General features: G+C 43.2%; 1 protein-coding gene across 2 annotated transcripts in view; it reads left to right on the top strand.

Moving 5' to 3' along the window:
- NCKAP1 (NCK associated protein 1) overlaps positions 1–21814 on the top strand; it is a 121079-nt gene that overhangs the window by 67696 nt on the left and 31569 nt on the right. Inside the window, exons 13-19 of one of the 2 annotated variants that reach the window (XM_044302973.1) lie at positions 870–1002; positions 2904–2985; positions 5567–5625; positions 14037–14182; positions 16250–16373; positions 17346–17465; positions 19392–19531. In XM_044302973.1, the coding sequence (XP_044158908.1) occupies positions 870–1002; positions 2904–2985; positions 5567–5625; positions 14037–14182; positions 16250–16373; positions 17346–17465; positions 19392–19531 (804 nt within the window). Of the gene's footprint in view, positions 1–869; positions 1003–2903; positions 2986–5566; positions 5626–14036; positions 14183–16240; positions 16374–17345; positions 17466–19391; positions 19532–21814 lie in introns of both variants that reach the window. The other variant, XM_044302972.1, reaches the window with a different exon arrangement.

Below are 21814 nucleotides of genomic sequence, written 5' to 3'. Positions count from 1 at the left end.
CTGCCGTCTTGGAGTCAGATACCACAGGACACCTTCAGAGGTCTTGTGGGCTCAATGTCTTGATGGCTCACAGCTGTTTTGATGACATGGGTTTTCGATTAGGCGGGTGGTTTAATGTTATGGCTGATCCGTGCGTGCTTCAAGGGTTACACGTAGATTACTTTAGTCTGTGGTCACTAAATAGTAGTGAGCAGCTGGTGTTTTATTAAATGGGTTTTCAAGTTTTTTTTTGTTTTTTTTTTTACTTTCTGAACCCATCCTCTGGATAAGTCATCAATATCTGATTAGTGGGGTCTGACACCCGAAGGCGCAGTAGCTCCTCGGCCTTGTCTCGGCTCACCAAGCACAGCACCGTACATTGTATAGTGCAGTGTTTCCCAACCAGTGTGCCTCCAGCTGTTGCAAAACAAATGCTGTCCAGGCATGCTGGGAGTTGTAGTTTTGCTACAGCTGGAGGCACACTGGTTGGGAAACACTGGTATAGTGGATGTGCTTGGTATTGCAGCTCCAATGACCGTGACGTCATATCGAGGAGGCAGCAGCGCTACTGCCAGTGACGGTGTCTTCTGAAAAAGCAGCTTGGTCAGGGTCCCGGGTGTCAGACTCCCATTGATTATATACTGATGACTAGTGTTGAGATTGGATTCTAAATTCAGTTATGGTCCGTGGTAGCGGAATCCATAACGCGATTCTTCGATAACCCGAACTTTAGACGCCGAACTTAAAACACAAGTTCGCTCAACACTACTGATGACTTATCTAGCAAACCCCCTTTAGGAAATGAAATGTACATCATATAATCGTTTATGAACTGTAAGTCAGTGATTGATCAATACGGGTTAACGTGACGCGTTGTATCTCGTCGGCAGGCACATAGCTGAACTCATATTTTATATGGAAGAACTGCGAGCACATGTCAGGAAATATGGGCCAGTGATGCAGAGATATTATGTGCAGTACCTGTCCGGCTTCGATGCAGTGGTCCTGAATGAACTGGTACAGGTAAGAGACCATCTTTCTATTAGAAGCCGCTGCTGTTTTATGCATAATAAAAACCCACTTCTAGTTGAGGAAACCGAAAATTGGGAAACGTAAACAAAAATTTGTATATTTACAAAAGCCATTGGCTCCAGTTTTTATTTCTATTTAATTTCTTGCTCTAATAAATCAAATATAAAATGTGAAGCTCCTGCACAGAACTGCGTCTCCATATTAAAGGGTTTGTCCGGATTCGGAGCTAACCTGTTCTTCCCCCACTCGGCCCCTCTGACATGAGCATTGGAGCATTTTTTGCCCTGCGCTGAATCGTGTAGGAAAAAGTTTTTTTTCTCGAGATCCGGTTAGCCTGGTGACATCACCAGCACTAAAGGGCAGGCTTTAGCGCTGCCCCAGCCTGTAAAATGGCTAGGGCAGCGCTAAAGCCCGTCCATCAGGAACACTGCTTGGCGGAAGCCACCACCTAGCAGTGTAAAAATATAAACAAAAAAAGCAATGAAATGCCCCGATGGTTATGTCAGAGGGGCAGAGTGGGAGAAGAAGGGGATATGTTCACCCCTGAACCCAGACAACCCCTTTAACATACTACACGCAAACCCTGTGATGTCTGCTCGTTCAGGTTCTCTCCCTTTTGTACCTGATGTATGTTATTTAAAAGAAAGAGATGGACGGAGTAGGACTACAGAACCTGAGCGCACAAGGTTTACATGTAGTCTGTAACGGTGGAGACACAATTCTGCACATGAACCCAATATGCAAAACATAAAAAAGCCCCCCCCATAGGCCGGGCCCCCACACTAAATATACTTACCTGGCTCCTGGTATAATCACATTATAAAGAATCCTGTTAATGCTGATCTTCATATTTATCAAACCCCCCCTGGCACTTCTTGCAAAACCTTTTAAATATCCACATTAGAAAAATGATATGCATGGGATTGATTTCCGAAAGCTCGCTTTTCCAGACAGTCCAGTAGCTTTACCTTGTTCCTCAATCTACATGCGTTATTTTGAGCAAGGCTCCAAGTTACGACTGACATGGTTGTAGGATATTTTGGTTGGATTTTCATTTTTAGACTTATCAGGCAAATGGCAACCAAGTGATTGATTTTCATCTAGAGCTCTTGGACACGGAGCCTCATGCACTGTAATTAAATGTCATTTTTGGTAAATGTGCCCCTAAAATATAGGTCAAAGGGGTTGTCTCACTTCACTTCCATATTGCCTCCTTTGCTGGCTGGATTCATTTTTCCATCACACTATACACTGTTCATATCCAGTGGTTATGACCACCCTGTAATCCAGCAGCGGTGGTCGTACCTGAACACTATAGGAAAAGTACTGTGAGTGCGCATGGGCTGGCGCTTTTTCCTATAGTGTGCAAGCATGACTGCCGCCGCTGGATTGCAGGGTGGTCATAACCCCTGGATATGAGCAGTGTATAATGTGATGGAAAAATGAATCCAGCCAGCAAAGGAGGCAATAGGGAAAATCGCAATACATTAGTAAGTGCCTTGTATTAACTTTCTCTACATGATCAATGCCATTTGCTGAAGTGAGACATCCCCTTTAATTGTAGACCTGGAACAGTAGGGGGCGCTGTGGCGTCACATTCTCCTCCTCATACCAGGCAGAGGTTTTATCAGTGGGTTCTTTTTGGCATCTTTAGGCCGTCGGTTTTGATAAGAATGTGTTTTATGATTCCTGTACCATTATAGATTTTTTTCTATGCTCCATCATTTTGCAGCACTTGGCCACTAGATGGCGTGTTCCCCATGTAATCCTTGCACATTGACTTGTCCCCTTATAGTAAGCACGGTGCCCAGTAATGGTTCCTTTGGTTAGATGCGCTCCAGGCGTTTGCTGCACTCCCAGAGTCTGACTTTTGTGTGGTCTTTTTGCTCTAGAATCTCTCTGTGTGTCCCGAGGATGAATCGATCATCATGTCCTCCTTTGTAAACACGATGACGTCGCTAAACGTGAAGCAGGGTAAGATCGTCAGTAGATTGGAACAAATAACAGCATCTGCGAGAGGAGCCGTCAGTCCTGATCAGGACGGTTTTATGAAGTGTATGGTATTCCCCATGAAATCGCACTCCGGCGCCGTCTTCTCTTAGAACCGCTGTTTCTCTTTTATTCCTCATAGAAATGTAAGAATAAATTGATGCCTGGGTGGAATAACAGAGGAATGCCACAATGCAGAATAGTAAGAAAAGCTGCTCTTGGGGGGTACAACAGACATCTGGAGGGAGAGAAGTCATACATGATAATGACATGGTGTATCGCTGGATATGCCATCACTTCATGATTGGGGAGGGTCTGACCTCTGAGACCAGGCTAATCAGCTGAACTAAAGGTCATGATCCGTGAAATAGCCGCAGAGCTGATTAAGCAGAATCGGGCCCCTGACCAGTCAGACAATAATGGCACGTTCTAGTTATGGACCATCACTTTTAATCATGGGGGAAAACACATCAAAATGTTTTGTTTTTTAAGCAATAAAGGTATTAAATATGATGATAATAAATTAAACTCACCATTCCGAACCCCCTTAAATTTCATTGCCACCAATCCTATGCTGCCACCATGACGTCATGTTTTTGACTGCAACAATGATGTGCCCTTATACCACATGTGACCACTGCAGCCAATCACTGGCGTCAGCGGTATACAGCGCAAGACTACTGAGACCAGTGATTAGCTGCAGTGGTCACTTATGGTTATACGGGCATGTCACCGCTGCAGTCATGTAAGCAAAGCCAGCGGCGAGGATCTGCTTCCTGAGCATGTCCATTCCATCATGACCTGCATATATATTGTCATGTACCGTGCCTTGCAAAAGTATTCACCCCTCTTGACTTTTTTCGTATTTTGTTACATTACAGCCTTAAGTTGAATGTTTTGTTAATCTGAACTTTATGTGAAAGATCAGAACACAATAGTCTAAGGTGGTGAAGTGAAATGAGAAAAATATATAAATAAAACTATTGTTTAGAAATAGAAAACAGAAAATTGGCATGTGCATATGTATTCACCCCCTTTGTTAGGAAGCCCATAAAAAACTCTGGTGCAACCAATTACCTTCAGAAGTCACATAATTGGTGAAATGATGTCCACCTGTGTGCAATCTAAGTGTCACATGATCTGTCATTACATATACACACCTTATATTTGAAAGGCAACAGAGACTGTAACACCTAAGCAAGAGGCATCACTAACCAAACACTGCCATGAAGACCAAGGAACTCTCCAAACAAGTAAGGGACAATGTTGTTGAGAAGTACAAGTCAGGGTTAGTTTATACAAAAATATCCAAATCTTTGATGATCCCCAGGAGCACCATCAAATCTATCATAACCAAATGGAAAGAACATGGCACAACAGCAAACCTGCCAAGAGAATGCCACCCACCAAAACTCACGGACCGGGCAAGGAGGGCATTAATCAGAGAGGCAGCACAGAGACCTATGGTAACCCTTGAGGAGCTGCAGAGCTCCACAGCAGAGACTGGAGTATCTGTACATAGGACGACAATAAGCCATACGCTCCATAGAGTTGGGCTATATGGCAGAGTGGCCAGAAGAAAGCCATTACTTTCAGCTAAAAACAATAAGGCACGTTGTGAGTTTGTGTCAAGGCCTGTGGGAGACTCTCAAAATGTATGGAGGAAGGTGCTCTGGTCTGAGAGACTAAAATTTGAACTTTTCGACCATCAAAGAAAACGCTATGTCTGGCGCAAACCCAGCACATCACATCACCCAAAGAACACCATCCCCACAGTGAAACATGGTGGTGGCAGCATCATGCTGGGGGGACTGGGAAACTGGTCAGAGTTGAGGGAAAGATGGATGGTGCTAAATACAGGGATGTTCTTGAGCAAAACCTGCCCCACTCTGTGCGTGATTTGAGGCTAGGACGGAGGTTCACCTTCCAGCAGGACAATGACCCCGAACACACGGCTAAAGCAACACCTTGACTGGTTTAAGGGGAAACATGTAAATGTGTTGGAATGGCCGAGTCACAGCCCAGATCTCAATCCAATAGAAAATCTGGGGTCAGACTTAAAGATTCACAAGCACAAGCCATCCAACTTGAATGAGCTGAAGCAGTTTTACAAGGAGGAATGGGCAAAAATCCCAGTGGTAAGATGTGGCAACTGCTCATAGAGACTTATCCAAAGTGGCTTGGAGCTGTGATTGCCGCAAGAGGTGGCTCTACAAAGTATTGACTTTAGGGGGTGAATAGTTATGCACATTGACTTTTTCTGTTATTTTGTCCTATTTGTTGTTTGCTTCACAATAAACAAAAAAACATCTTCAAAGTTGTGGGCATGTTCTGTAAATTAAATAATGCAAATCCTCCAAAAATCTGTGTTAATTCCAGGTTGTGAAGGCACTACAATACGAAAAAAGTCAAGGGGGGTGAATACTTTTGCAATGCAGTGTGTCATACATTCCTTAATATAAGTGAAAGCCTCTGGATGTGCCTGTGCTCTCGATATCACAATGTCCATGTACAATGAATGGGTTGGATACAATATGTATAATTTATTATTATTTTTTGTTTCTAGTTGAAGATGGAGAGGTTTTTGACTTCAGAGGAATGCGATTGGATTGGTTCAGATTGCAGGTAATTACTTTTTGAGCTTTATTTTTCCTATTACTATAGACTGAATTTTGAGGATGGTAACCTGATGTATTTTTGATGATTCTGCGTAAGTGGTTTTCAAACCCCCATTCACACATCGCTGTAACACAAAATACACTTCATCTGAACCCCCTAATGGGTGAAATGATAGAGAACACAACTATTTTTTTTTTTTTTACCTAAATCCTTTTTCTAATGTTGACCTAATATGCATGTCGTACTTAAAGAAAGGTGTTGTGCCAAGTATAAAAGCCATCGCAGCATAGGGGACACGCACCAATCTTGAGGAAAGGGGGTCTCATGTTCCTGTCCTGATGGAGTGGGAGGCTTAGCCTTCTCCCTGTCACTATATTCATTCCCTATAGGACGGCCGGAAATGGCAGAGAACATCTCTCGTCTATTGTCGGCAGTCCCATGGAAAATGAATGGATCTGTGGGGCATATGCTCAGGCCGGGCACATAGGGCTCCTGTTCTCGGGATTGGTGGGGGCCCCAGCAGTCACATCCTCACCGCTAAGTTGCTTGCGGACATGGGATAACTTTTTCTACTTGGCACAGGACCATTTAATTTTGGTTATAGAGTTCTAATCCTGGCAAGAGCTTCATGGCGACCTGTGATGTCAGATGTTACATAGCATTGCATCACTTCTCTTCGGACAAGTGTGGTGCAATATGACTGCTAAGTATATAGTTGGGTTCAGTGGTCCGTGGTATTTGAAAGTGTGTTGGCCCATCTGCGACATTGTTGGCATATACCTAGAATATGCCATCAGTATCAGATACATGTGGGTTCCATCTCTGGGACTTGCTCCTAGCTAGATAATAGGGCCCCTGAGTAAGGCTACATTCACACGTCAGTATTTTCCTATATCCCGATTTTCGGTCCGTTTTTTGCGGATCCGTTGTTCCTGAAAATGTTTCTGTATGTCATCCGTTTTTTGCGGATCCGCAAAAAACGGAAACATATATAAATTTCAATAATCAAATAAAGTTGTTTGGAATTCATTGAAAAAAAATTGAAAAAATAAAAAAAATTTGTTATGTGTTTCCAGGAACGGATTCCGCAAAAAACGGATGACATACGGAATGACATCCGAATATCTTCCGTTTTTTGCGGATCCATTGACTTTGTATTGTACCAGGATCCGAATTTTGCGGAAAAGAATAGGACATGTTTTATATTTAAACGGAGCATGCGGAACGGAACAACGGAAACGGACAGCACACATTGTGCTGTCCGATTTTTTTTTTTTCCAGGACCCATTGAAAATGAATGGGTCCAGATCTGGTCCTGATCTGTTCCGCAAAAAACGGAACAGATCAGGAAAGAAAAAACGGACGTGTGAATGGACCCTTAAGGAGAGCACATTGTGCACCCTCAGTGTACTCTCGATTTATTGCTATGGGAGAATAGGTTATAAATATCGAATGAAGAACGCCAGCGCTCTACTATTTGTAGAACTCCCGTAGCGGTGAATGGAGGGTGGGCGCTCATGCGCGGCTGCTCTGTTCACTTTGGGGGGAGTGGGTCCCAGAGGTGGTTCCTGCACCTATTTGACATTGATTGAATATCCTAGCGATATGCCATCAATGTCCCAGGTGGGAATTAGGGATCGACCTTTTGCATTTGGCACTAGTATATTATAAATGTAAATTATAAATGAATAAAGCCCTTAGTTGGTAGTCAATTTATAATTTACATTTATAATATACTAGTGCCAAATGTCAATTTCCACACCATCCGCCCCTCCTCACTGACTTTATTAACCCCTATCAGACCTCAGATCAGACCTTTATTAACCCCTATCAGATTTTTATTAACCCCTATCAGACCTCAGATGAATAAAATATAAAAAAAACTCCCCACCTCTCCTTCACCGTGGCTCCTCTTCATCTCCGGGTCCGGCGTCTCGCTCCCCTGTCTTCTCCGGCCCGTGCTGCACTGTCACCTGACAGCGTGCAGCGTTGGGTCATAGTGCGCGCGCTACGTCCTGACGCTGTACGGGGTCAGGACAGTGCAGTGCGGGCCCCATCAAAGACGACCAGGGAGGGTAAGTATCGGAAGCGCTTGCTGCGCTTCTTCCCCGCTCCTGGCACCCGATGCATACTAGTGAGCGCTTCCATAATAGAAGCGCTCACTAGTATTTGCTTTATACGCATTATCGGTATATCGGCAAGGTTAGATACCGATAATGTACAAAGTCCTGAATATCGGTACTTCTGATAATCGGTCGATACCTAATGGGAATACCCCTTTAAGGAAAGCAGGCTGCCATGTAGCAGCACATTTTACCCAAAGTGGCTGCTGCAGGATGTCTGGGGGCAGTTTAATAAATAACTATCCATCCAGCAGCTTATCGTGCTGAACGTCATGGACTGAAATCTCAGCCTTGGGCACCACGAGAGCTTGTGCAGCCATCTGTTCTCCTGCATATATTTGTCTGCGCCCTCAGAGCAGAACCTCCAGATTGTGGTGTATTTTATAGCCTGCGTTAACCGTTAATTTAATTTTAAACCATTGAATTTTTATACCACAGAAAATATCATCATTTCAAGGGAATCTGTCTCCAGCTCTTAGCATAGAAACATTGGCTAGAACTCTATTCGTAATGGAGAATGCGATTTAAAGTGAATCTGTCACCAATGAACCCCTTTCCCTTGTTTGCATAGACACATAGCTGTGGTTCACCTGATTAAAACGCTGCTTTTCTTTTTTTTATATGAGGCATCCTTAAAACATAAATTAGGCCTTTGGTGCAATGAGGGCGTCACCATTACTCTGGTTGCACCCTAGCTCCGCTCCCTGCTTTACCACTGCCTGGCCTGTCAATCGAAGCAGCCAGCGAGGGGCAGGCCACAGAAAGGAGTGGAGCTTGGGTGTAACAAGAGCACTGGTGACGCCCTCACTGCACCAACAGTCTAATTTGCATATTAAGAAAAAGCGTCATAACTCGGGAGCGGATCCTCGGATCAACAAAAACAAAACGGCGTTTTATTCAGGAGAAACACAGCTATAGGTCTATGCCAGGGATCGGTAACCTCCGGCACTTCAGCTGTTCTGAAACTACAACTCTCAGAATCCTTCTATCACTTTTATAGTAGTTACAAGAACAGCCTAGTATACTTGCATGCTGGGAGTTGTAGTTTCACAGCAGCTGGAGTGCCAAAGGTTGCTGATTGCTGGTCTATACAAACAGTTGTATAGGGAGGTCGCTGGTGACAGATTCCCATTAAGCCAGGCTCAGTGCGGTATGTTCATCGCACGGCAGACATTTCTCTGCTTTAAATGATGAGAAATAGACTTACTGGGGGAATATCATCGATCGCACTTCTTCTTGGAAAAGCAGATTTGTTACGATGCCACGTCCTGCTGAAAAGGGCCTTTAAGCAGAAGCATTTAATATGTGGAGCAGGTTCGGGTTGACCTTGTGGGCAATATTTAACGTCTAATTTCTGGGCAATGTACAAGTCAGATTAATGCTCCGCTGAAAAGCTTCCTGTTCATTTGTATGGTAAGCGTAACAGCAGGGAACTGTTCTGCGGGGCCGCCATCAATCGCCCTTCTCAGCCTGTGCTAAATGATTTGTGGCAGAGCACGGCCCAGGGGAAACCACTTCCCCATAAACTGAAATCTGAAATGGGACGCAGAGATTTTTAGTGTTTTCTACACGTTATTCAGTCTTTAAATGTTGCTTTGCAGATAGCAGTTCCCATTTATTTTTGTGAGCTTTTTTTGATTTCTAAATTGCATTTGTGTTGAATTAGAATAAATTGAGAGATGTCATTAAAAATGATATTGAGTACACTTACAGGCGCTCTCTAGGTTTGCCACATTCGTCGCAAAGTTTTTAGTCATTGTATTGATGCATGGTAGTGCAATCATGTCTAAATGTCCACAGCTACATTTCGTCCTTTGGAGCGATGCATCTTACTTTTCTTTGAAAGTGACTTAAATTTACTTTCGCATAGGGGGACATTTATCAACTCCTGAACACCAGAAAACCGGTGTAAAAAAAACAGCATATGCTGTTTTTGTACAGAATTTTGTGTATTTTTGAGGATTTAGTCATAGCTACCCCAACACCTTTATGATCAGCTACCTCATGATCATGGCGTAGATTATATTGGAAATTTACAGCAGTTTCCTTGCTGGCCTAAATTTCTGGTTTGGTGCCACAAATATAAAAGAAAAATCACAGAAAATATACAATAAATGCAAGCATTCTATATGGACTAAGCCCTCACTCTGATCCGAGACTCTCAGCCACTATGATTTGATCTAAACACATCTGTGCCCGCCTACCAGCACCAAGGTGGTCTCAGTCAGGCAGGTCCTACTGTAAACCTACCTATGCTGTTGGACATTTACATTCAGGAGAGCAGACCCTGCACATGTAGGGGCACATTTATTAAGACCGGCGTTATTGGAGCAATGTAGGCCACCTCCAGCATTGTATCCCATCCGTTTATACCTGATCCGTTTTGGGCCGCTTGTAAGAGCCTTGAAACGGATCTCGCAGGCGGACCCAGAAACGCCAGTGTGAAAGTCGCCTAAAGCGCCTGCTTTCATGTATTTCTCTGTTAGTACTGGAAAAAATTGCTCAGAGAAAACAGCGCAGGGAAAACCACCCCTTCACCCTTGATCATTGTCCTATTATTTCACATTAGTTCACAGAACCCTTGCAAAAGCCCAGTTGCCACAAAGTGATGCAATGATGCTCTTCTTAATTCAAGTTATAGCAAATAAAAGTGAATTATGGGCCTTGGTTTTACACAATTTAACGTCTGAACAAAGAGTCACATATTTTTTTTTCAGATGTCAGACATTGTTTTACAAGTAAGACATTAAAGTGATTGTCAGAATTGGGGCCAAAGATGTGTCGGCTGGGGACTGAATGTAAGAGGCGCCCAAACATCTGTGCAACAGTAGCTGAATGGCACTTTGTCTCTTCTGACCTGAGAACACTTTGATGATTGCAGAATGCCTTCCGCTTGTATTATTTTTGGCCTGGAAGCCAGGAGGTTGTGCATCAAAATGCAGAATGGCTTAGACAGAAACAGGCTGCCCTTTTCTTGGTCGCCTTTCAAGGAAGAAAAAAAGAAACCCCTTTAAAGTCAAGCTATCTGGGAATTTTGTCTTTGTTTTGAGATAATGGTGAAACCATGCTTCAAAAGATGTGCTGACAAACCTTAACATCCCACTTCTGAGTCATGGAAATCCAGAGAGAGCGTTTTAACAGATTCATAGCTGCTCGAAATGAAATACAGAGGAACTTAGAGCCGAGGAATTTTCATCAGAAGTGGCTGCCAAACTTCTCTTTTAAGCTGTTTTAGGAAGAAAAAAAAAAATATCACCAAATCTGAGCTTTATCCTTTCAACAATGGCACTTTAATCCTCCAGAGCTCAAATCCCAAGGCTGCTTAGTAGATTTTGTACTTTTCACTGATGACTGGTGAACTGAAATCTGGAGAGACCCATAGTGGCGGTAGACCTTATGGGTGTGTGGTGGCAGTGGCATGGTCCTGAAGGGTCATGAAAGCAGGAGAGGAGAAGAGGAATGATAGTAGCAAGTAGGGCTGAAACGATTACTCGATTGACTTGAGTAATTGGACACAAAAAAATCCTCGATGCGAATTGTTTCCATCGAGGATTCGTTTGTCACCGCTCTGTGGTCACCCGCCGGCCCGTACCGCGCTGCACTTTCAGCCCTGACACATTGTCAGGACATGGCGCACGTGTGAGGATGCTGCCATGAGCACACTACAGAGATCTGGGGTGACAGGGTGCGGGCAAGGAGGATCCGGGCAGCCGGGGACTGCAGGCGACGCGCACATGCGAGCTTCATTACTGCTGCGCTCAGGGCTTCCAGAGCCCGAACCGACAATCTATGAAAAGCATCCTGACTGGGCGGCAGGATTGCGAACGAGTGGCACTAACACTCCGCAGTCAATGGGACGATTAGCAAGAAGCTGAAGAGTCTGGAGAACAGCACAGTCAGCATGGAGGGGGCGTATGTAATAAACACCGGGGTGTGAGCTGCAGGCTCACCAATAATAGGAATGGAAACTACTATAGGGAGCCCCCCATAAGTCAGTGCTCAGGGGTGAAGTCCTCATCACAGGCGGATTGTGTCTGAACCTGAGAGATTGCCTTCATGAACAGAATGCCAGAACTACAGTAAACCCGGTGGCGGGGGGGGGGGGGGGGGGGGGGTAGGCGGTCAGCGGTCACCGCTTCTTCTCTGTAATATATGTCACCGAATCATGCTCTATGGCTGGATGACTTACCTCCTGCTGTCCGGGGCACTCTGGACCACTGCTGCCTGGTTCATCACTCAGACTGGCTCTAGGGGGGCAAGCTGATGGTACTGGGGTGGGGGAGTGCTGAAGGCACTAGGGGAACGGAGCTGATGTCACTGGGGGATAGTGGAGCTGATCACACGGGGGGAATGAAGGGTGTTGGGGACTGATGGCAGGGGATCTGATGTGTTTTTTATAAAGAAAACAGTCTATTAAATCATTTTTTCTTATTAGAGTACTCGATTAATCGTAAAAATAATCGGTAGAATACTAGATTACTAAAATAGTTTACTGCAGCCCTAGTAGCAAGTATGGCGATTGTAGTACTCACTCCATCGCTCCCCTCGGCCATGCATCGATGGGAAGAGCGCACCTGTTCCTTTCGGGCACTCTCTGGTCTTGCCATTTTCCTGCCTGGTGTTTCCTGAGGTGCCCTTAATGTTGAGTGTTGTGTTGAGGAGCAAGGCAAGGTCCATTGGTGCAGCTGTAGATGTCGGCGCAGTGTAGCGGTGCAGGGAATAATGATGCCAGCAGAGCGGTTAACCAAGTTCAGGCACATCACAGTTTTCAGCATACAATGGACTGGCAGTTGTTTCGCAAAGTCTTAATTTCACAGATTTCATGGCTGCACGGGTAGTTAAAGGGCATCTGTCAGCAGATTTGTACCTATGACACTGGCTGACCTGTTACATGTGCGCTTGGCAGCTGAAGACATCTGTGTCGGTCCCATGTTCATATGTGTCCACATTACTGATTATGTTTTAATATTTTCAAATGAGCCTCTAGGCGCAATGGGGGCGCTGCCGTTACACCTAGAGGCTCTGCTCTCTGCGCAACTGCTGCATCCTTTGCACTTTGATTGACAGGGCCAGGTGCGATGATGTTTTCACTGCCTGGGCCTGTCTATCAAAGCAGAGACTATGGCCACCTAGAAATAAATGGGTCCGTTCACAGTCCAAAAACATGGTCGTGTGCATGAGGCCTAAAGAGCGTAGGTTAATGGTCATTGTGTGGTTGAGGATTTAGACAGGTTGCCCTCTTTTTTCACAACGGCAACATATCATATTTTATGCTTGACACTATTGCCGCTCTCTATGTGGTTGGCATATTTAGTAGAACAGCTCAATACGAATCCAACCTTTGCCCCGATGTATCAGGACTGCTGTCAGTAGTGCAGGAAGCCTTCCTTCTGTACATTACCAGATGTACGCTGCTTACTATAAACGACTGGCCAGACGCGCTTCAGGATTTTTCAGAATACAAACATTTAGTTCACAAAGTGGAGGAAGTTGGTCTTTTCTTTGCCACTCGTCTATCACCTTGGGTGTGCTGCAGGGACTGGTTGGCAGACTAACAGATATGAATGAGATTTTATCAGTTTAAGGGCTTGTTCTAAGGTCCACAGGATAGGTCAGAAGTGTCTGATTAGTGAGGATCTGACCACCGGGACACCTTCTGATCGCTAGAAGGGTCTTCTGAGTGGTGGTCGAGCATGTGCATTGCTGCTTTATTTAATCTCTATGGAATTTGCAAATATAGCAGAATATAGAGCTTCCCCAGCAGCCGGTGTGCAGCGGTGTGCATTCATGACCATCCATCCATCCATCCTTTTGAATGGGGGGGAGATGGAACCCCCATGTAGACTCTCACCAGTGGCTAGGTGAGATGTCAATCTTTGTACAACCCCTTTACAGATATTTTCACTATTAATTATGTTTTAACATTACAATGATTGATAGCTTTAGATTGTGACTGTATGCTGGTCTCGAAGACACAAAGTGCCTTGAGTAAGTATTCATACCCCCTTGAACTTTTTCCACATTTTTTCACATTACACCCACAAACTTACCGTAAATGTATTTTATTGGGATTTTATGTGATAGACCAGCACAGAGTAGCAAATGTGTGAAGTTAGAAGAAAATCTTACATGGTTTTCATAATGTTGCTCATTTCCATTGGATTGGCTGCTTTTCTCTATTTCTGACATATATGGTTTAGGAGGCGAGTTCCTTGGCGTACCATTTCTGTGCCCTGGTCTTGTAATGCTGGTCTTATGTATATATCTTATTATATCCATGTTTCACCCCTCAAGGCCTACACCAGCGTTTCTAAAGCATCGCTGAGCCTCGCTGACCACAGGGAGCTTGGAAAGATGATGAACACTATAATATTCCATACAAAAATGGTGGATTCCTTAGTTGAAATGCTGGTGGAAACCTCCGATCTCTCCATATTTTGGTACGGACCTTACTGGATTTGAATGCATTCTTACATTTCCATAAGTTTGATTTTATGATTTGAGACTTTATTTTTTTTCTTGTAACCCAATCTGTACACTAGAGTGAATGATTGATAGATGTTAGTGTTTATTCATACGCCCCCAATGTGTGTCCTGCATACATGGATCAGATTATTTGTATTATACACCATGGTGATTGTAAGTAGTCATGTTGGCTCAAAATGTTCAAACGTGGTGGAAATGTAATATTTTTAGCTGTGCAAGTGCCAGTTAATTTCATTAGATGTAATTCTTCAAGCCATGTATCACTTTTGCATCGCTCACAATTCCCAACAGAGTAATATCTCCCACATCCAAACCTGTATTTGGTCCATACAAGCCTTTATATGATGGTGGATATATCCTGAAGGTAGTCATGAACAGTTGATTATCTGGTGAACGTTACATCCAAAGCAACCATACACATTTTAGTCCATGTGGGCCGTTACATTAGTTCCAACTGATCATATTAGAAAATAAACTAAGGACTTCTACGGCGCTGCTGGTACAGAAGGTCTTCAAACAGGTATCTTTCAAAGGAACTTTGAGGGCCTAATACATGATATCTGCTTGAAGATCTTCTATACCAGCAGTGCGGTTGAAACCCTCCATTTCTCCTACGTGATTGGTTCTGCACCTCGAGGAGAAGCTCACTTTTCACCCCTTGACTGCACTACAGTGGTACCAATTGGTAGCACATCAACTAAAGGTGAATGGCCACATAAAGAGGACCTTTCACCGATCACGACATTGTGAACTAAGACTACAGACATGGAGAGCGGCACCCGGGGATCTCACTGCACTTACTATTATCCCTGGGCGCCGCTCCGTTCTCCCGCTATGCCCTCCGGTATCTTCGGTCACTAAGTTATGGTAGGCGGAGTCTGCCCTTGTTCTGCTGTAGCGCTGGCCAATCGCATCGCAGGGCTCACAGCCTGGGAGAAAATAACCTCCCAGGCTGTGAGCTCTGTGCTGCGATTGGCCAGCACTACAGCAGAACAAGGGCAGACTCCGCCTACTATAACTTAGTGAACGAAATCTCCGCCTGCTATAACTTAGTGACCGAAGATACCGGAGGGCATAGCGGGAGAACGGAGCGGCGCCCAGGGATAATAGTAAGTGCAGTGAGATCCCCGGGCGCCGCTCTCCATGTCTGTATATTTAGTTCACAATGTCAGGATCAGTGAAAGGTCCTCTTTAAGTGCTTGAGCCATTCTCGGTCCAGATGATATTGCTCTGTGTTCTGCTATTTAATCTTTTGCATTAGTTCAGGCTGGCAATACTTGTTCAGTGACACCAGCTGAATGACGAATGTTCTTCCTGGGAACATTCTTTCATAAAAAGATCATTAATGGACTACAGGTTGTCCTCACCAGACTGAAAAGATTGTTCGTTGTTGAAGGTAATCTGTCAGCAGACTGGTACCTACGAAGCTGGCTGATCTGTTGGCAGCTGAAGGCATATGTGTTGGTCCCATGTTCATATGTGCCCGCATTGCTGAGAAAAATGTTTTAATATATGCAAAAGAGCCCCTTGGAGCAATGGGGGCGTTACCGTTACTCCTAGAGGCTCTGCTCTCTCTGCAACTGGTGCGTCCTCTGCATTTTGACTTTTTTGGAGAAGTCTGGCCCTGCCAATCAAAGGGCAGAAGACACAGTACTTGCAGAGAGAGCAGAGCCTGTAGGTGTAACAACAACCCCATAAATGATCATTTGGGTTGAAATCGTCTGTTTTCATCACTTTGGGGCTAATGTGTTTGGTCCAGCTGCTGCAGTGATTGGGGTGCCTGCATTCTCTTAGAACAGAGGTAGGCAGCCTCCAGCACTTCAGCTGTTGTAAAACTACAACTCTCAGCATGCATACTTCCTTTGTTTTTCTCAGAACTTTCATAGAAATGAATGGAGGATGCTGGAAATTGTAGTTTCACAACAGCTAGAGTGCCGAAGGTGGCTGACCCCTGAGATGGAGGATCTGAAAAATGTGTTATTTTTTTTATGATTTTTTTCTATAATATTTAGCTTTTACAGCCGAGCATTTGAGAAGATGTTTCAGCAGTGTTTGGAGCTGCCATCACAGTCAAGATACTCCATCTCGTTCCCCCTCATCTGCACTCATTTTATGAGCTGCACCCATGAGCTGTGTCCCGAAGAGGTATACATTTGTCTTTAACTTAATTTTTTACATTGACATATGTTAAGCATTATATAATATAACTATTGATAAACCATGTCAGATCATTGTCAGTCAATTTATTCCTGTAGAGAGGTAGTTGACAAATTGATCAAATTAGCAGAATAAAACTAATTATTTGCCTAAATTATTACTTTCTCCGGTGTTATGAAATGGTAGATATACAAATATGGGTAAATGAACATGTGAAATTATTATATTTTGTACTATAAAGGAGAAACCGGCGTGCCTGCTTGTCTGTCTGTACATTACTATGTCTGTGCACACGGCTGGTCAGCTGAGCGTAAATCTGTAAGATTAGGATTTGAGGATTGAATTTTAGGTAGGTTTTAGTGATTCTAGACATTACATTATCTGCTCCCTGCATGGTTTTCGGGTGGGGGCTGCACAGATTCCAGCTATGTTTTTCTTGGAGAAGCACAAAGTCATCCTTCTTATTTGAGGCATGAAATATTTAAAGAGGACCCATCACCGCTCCTGACCTGCCTGTTTTTAATAGAGTTGTATATTCCCCATCTATAACAATTCTGGAGCATCTATTCTTATGGCTCAATGCTGTGCCATTCTTTTATTATTCCTACTAGAAGTTATGAATGAATTGCTAGCAGTCTGCAGTAAGGGTGGTACAGAGGGGAGGTAACCGGTTGGGGGGTTTACCTCACAGTCTGAAAATGGCAGCTATGATTGGATAGTCAGTCTTTGCAGGTACACACCCCCAACTGGTTACCTCCCCTCTGTACCATTACTGCAGACTGCTAGCAAATCATATCACTCATAACGTCTAGTAGAAATTATAAAGGAATGTCACAAATCTAGAACCAGCCCTGTGTACCTCACATGGATCTCCAAATTCACTGCTCCAATCATTCTCCTAGATTCTCTTCTGCCTGGATAACCCCTTTACAATTGCAATTATGTCTTTTAACATTTCAGAGACATCACATCGGCGATCGCAGTCTGTCTCTTTGTAATATGTTCTTGGATGAAATGGCGAAGCAAGCTCGGAATCTCATCACGGACATCTGCACAGAACAGTGCACCCTAAGTGATCAGGTGAATGAACCAGTGTAGCAGGCCACTCAAAGATCTGGTCTGTCCATGCACTTGAGTGGTTGGAGCGTAATGCTACATTTCTCCTGCAGTGGTACCCGCTGAAAAAATATATAGACAGCTGTGTCTTCCTCTGGTGATGGAAGGAAAAGAGTTTGTAGTGTTAGTATATTGATGACCTGTCCTCAGAATAGGTCATCAATATCAGTTTGGTGAGGGTCCAACTCCCAACATCCCCACGATCAGCTATTTGAAGAGGCCACAGCACTCTTACGGTTGCCGCGTCCTCTTCACGGTCTCACTTTACGCCATCTGTCTTCTAGTGGCGCTGCCATGTAACTACAACTGCTGGTCCCGTTCAAAGGAACAAGTTGAGCAGTTGTAATTACACTGCACCATCGCTACAAGTTAGACGGCGTGCAGTGAAATGGTGAAGAAGACACTGCACCCACAGGATCAATGTGCAAGGAGTCAGACCCCAGCCGATCTAATATTGATGGTCTATCCTGAGAATAGGTCATCAGTATACTAGCACTGCACAACCCCTTTATGGAAATGTCTGTGCTCTAGATATTGACTACCTATTATTAGGTTGTCATCCATATCAAATGAGTGAGGCTCCGACACCCAACAACCCCCCTGATCAGCTGTTCTCAGCATCCACTGGTGCCTGAAATCAGAGTGGACGGAGATGAAACCAGGATAGCCTCGTCCACTGTCTAAAGGCCGTCCTAGCGTTCTGCAGCTTAGCTCCCTTTTAAGTGAATCTCTTTGTGCTACTAGACAGAGCAGAGGTGGGAGGCTCCTGCTGCAGCTAGTTATCTTTGTCAGATGGAGGACAGTGATGAGGAGGAGGGTGGACATGACTGTACGGGGAAAAAGTAGGGACTAGTTCTCAATTTCAATTGCAATATTAGACAATATAAAATGAGAAGTGTTGGCATTTTTTGTGAATTTTCTGTTTAGTGTTCCCTTAATACGAATGAAATACCAATGCATCAATATTTTAAACACTCTCCAGTCCTTTTTTTTTTTTGTGCTGCTATTACGAAAGACCTCAAAAAAGGCACCTGGGTTCATCTTACCTTAAGTGGGAGATTTATCAAAACCGGTACAAAGAAGAAAAAAAAAATTACTTAGTTGCCCCTAGCTATGGGAAACTACCGTAAGCCAGTTTTCCTTCACAGCAATTTTAATAAATCTCCCCCTATGTCTAGATGAGTTTATATTAGAATCGGTTGGAGCCTTTTCATGTGTGTTCCCATCTTTTACTTGCCCATTTTGGCTTAGCAAGGCGCATGTTGGGATAGACTGCCCACCTGAGCAGATGCATTTAGCTCATTTTGAGCTAAAAATCATTTTTCAATTGGTCTTTATTAAAATTGTTGAGCCCCTTTTTCTGTGCAGCCTTGAGATTCTCTAGCAGCAGGATCTGTATTTTTACTCTGTTCCATAAACACTCATTATAGCTTAGTTCTTATCCTTCTGATAAGAATGTGACTTAAATAAGTGTTTATGACCTTTTAGTAATTTAAAGTATATTAGATGACCTGCACAAAGGATTCACACAGCTAGACAAAGACTAAACTCTTTGTGATAGAACAGTTTGACTATTTTTAATAAAAACCAATTGAAAAAAAATGATTTTTTTTTTTTAGCCCAAATGAATAAAATGCAATAAAAAAAGGTGTACATGGCCTTTAATGAAAATGTTATATGAGTGGCAGTGCAAAAAAAGTCATTTCATGTGTGTTCCCATCTTTTACTTGCCGTTTTGTCTCATAGCTGTATCTTGTTACGTGCTTCTCTTTGATGGCTTAGCAAGGCGCATGTTGGGATAGACTGCCCACCTGAGCAGATGCTATTCTTATGAGATGCTTGGATTCCAAGGATTTAATTATTTTTTTTCTCTTCATTATTCAACTGTAGCTACTGCCAAAACACTGTGCCAAAACAATCAGTCAAGCGGTGAACAAAAAGTCAAAAAAGCAGACAGGAAAGAAAGGAGAACCTGAACGAGAGAAACCCGGGGTTGAAAGCATGAGAAAAAATAGACTTGTGGTTACAAAGTAAGAAAGAGCCTTTTAAATTTTTGTAATTAAATGTTGTGTGGAATGGCTGACTTGTGTCTTTTATTTTTCCCATGTGACGAGTTTTTCTAAAAATTAATCATACTTAATCAAATAAACATTTTCTTTTTAAGCTTACTCTTCTACATCTAAAATAAGTTTTTCTAAAATAATCTGTTGGGTCTCTGAAAGAATAATCACACTAATTTTTTAAAACATAAGTGAGACTGGAGTCCCAAGTCTAGTGCTTGAACCCTGTAAAGGGTCTGTCTCACTTCAGCAAATGGCATTTATCATGTAGACAAAGTGAATACAAGGCACTTACTAATGTATTGCGATTGTCCATGTTGCCTCCTTGCTGGCTTCATTCATTTTTCCATCACGGTATACGGTGCTCATTTCCATGGTTATGACCACTCTGCAATGCAGCAGAGGTGGTCATGCTTGCACGCTATAAGTGCCAGCCACTCCCACCGTCCCGGTCATCAGAGAGGCTGGTGCCTTTTCTTAGCATGCAAACACGACCACCATTGCTGGATTGCAGGGTGGTTATAACCCCTGTATACCAGCAATGTATAAAGCAATGGAAAAATTAATGAATCTGTTTAGCGGGGTTGCAGGGAGTCGAACCTTCACCAATCTGAAATTGATGAGCTGTCCTAAACTCGGACAACCCCTTTAAAGGATGTTCCGTTTCAGATCTTAAACTTGTATGAAGGAAAGTAACCTACTGTGCTTTCTGTATCAGACCACAACATGTCCTAAGATCTCAGCTGCCAAGATGATCACAATAAGGATTTTTTAAAATGGTGTGTTGTCACGGTGATGGTGCAAGTCACTCACGGGTGGCAGCTAACATCTCACTGTAATGGCAGGAATTGAAGCGAATACTAACCTAGCTGTCGAACCCCTTGAACCCCTTGCATGGTGCTGTCAGTAGCTACTGTGGCATTTAAGGAGTTAAAGGCCAGAGTAAGCTTGCAGACGAGCGTGTCCGGACGCGTTGCGAATGCGTTTAGTGAAATATGCGCGATTTTGCAGTCATTCAGTTTTGTCTGCGATCGCGTTCAGTTTTTTTCTTGTAGCTGCAATGCGATTTAATGTGTTTTGCAAAAACTGAAGATATACAATATCTCTTAGCAACCATCCATGAAAAACGGATGCGATGCGTTTTTTTTTTGCAGCTACATTCACTTCTATGGGGCCATTGTTGTGTGAAAATCACAAGTGATGAGTGAAAACCAACGCACATGTACACAGCCCCATTGAAATGAATGGGTCTGGATTACGTGCGGGCGCAATGTGTTCGCATCACGCATTGCACCCGCGCAAAATACATACTCGTCTGCAAAGGGCCTAAGAGAGGCGGGTTGCTCTCTGCCACTTCAACAGCTCGTAGTGCTTTCGCAGGATACCTATGGGCTGTTATGGCAGCTGGAGAGGGGAGTTAACAAAGGACCCTACATCTGCCATGTCAGCAAAGCACTGAAAGGCAGTAAATGAGAATTTTTGTGTATTAGAATGATCACAAGTACTATAGTAGGAATAAAATTTATATATATATAGATTTTTTTATTGAAAAAAAAAATATAGTACCAAAATTGAAAAAATGTATATACATAATCATGGTAATGATAAAATGTTATTTGTACCTCACAGTCATCCTGAAATACACTGGGGGAGATGAAGAAAAACTGGCTTAATTGCCCATAGCAACCAATCAGATTCTGCCATTAAATTTTTCAGAGCTCCTTTTGAAAATGAAAGGTGGAATCTTATTGGTTGCTATCACCAGTTTTTATAAATTTCCCCCACTGTATTTTTCCATTACACAAATTAAGAAAAATAATTAATGATTATGGAACTCCCACCCCCAAAAAAAAGTTACTCTTGACAAATATAACTCAACTCAGACTTTACCCCCTTTGGGGCAATTTTTTTAATTTTTATTATTGCATTGTGCTCATTTTTAGCTAAAAATAAGTTTTCAATTGGTCTTTATTATAACATTTTGAGCCCCTTTCTTTGTGCAGCTTTCAGGTTCTCTAGATTCAGAACCTGATTCAGATTCAGAACTTGAATTTTAACTTTGTCCTGTCATGCAGCACAGCTGACTGCTCCTTACCTGCTCATATCTGACCACCTAGTTCAGTTCTCATCTTACTGATAAGAATGTGGCTTAAATAAGTGTTTGACATTTTTAGTAATTTAGAATGAAAATTTATGGCAGTGCAAAAAAATAAAAATCTGTGATTTTTATTGTGTAAAATATTTAAAAGCCTC

This window comes from Bufo gargarizans, chromosome 8, assembly GCF_014858855.1.
Source record: "Bufo gargarizans isolate SCDJY-AF-19 chromosome 8, ASM1485885v1, whole genome shotgun sequence".
Lineage (NCBI taxonomy): Eukaryota > Metazoa > Chordata > Amphibia > Anura > Bufonidae > Bufo > Bufo gargarizans.
The sequence above is the reverse complement of the archived record's forward strand: the minus strand, read 5'-3'. Positions and strand labels throughout refer to the sequence as shown.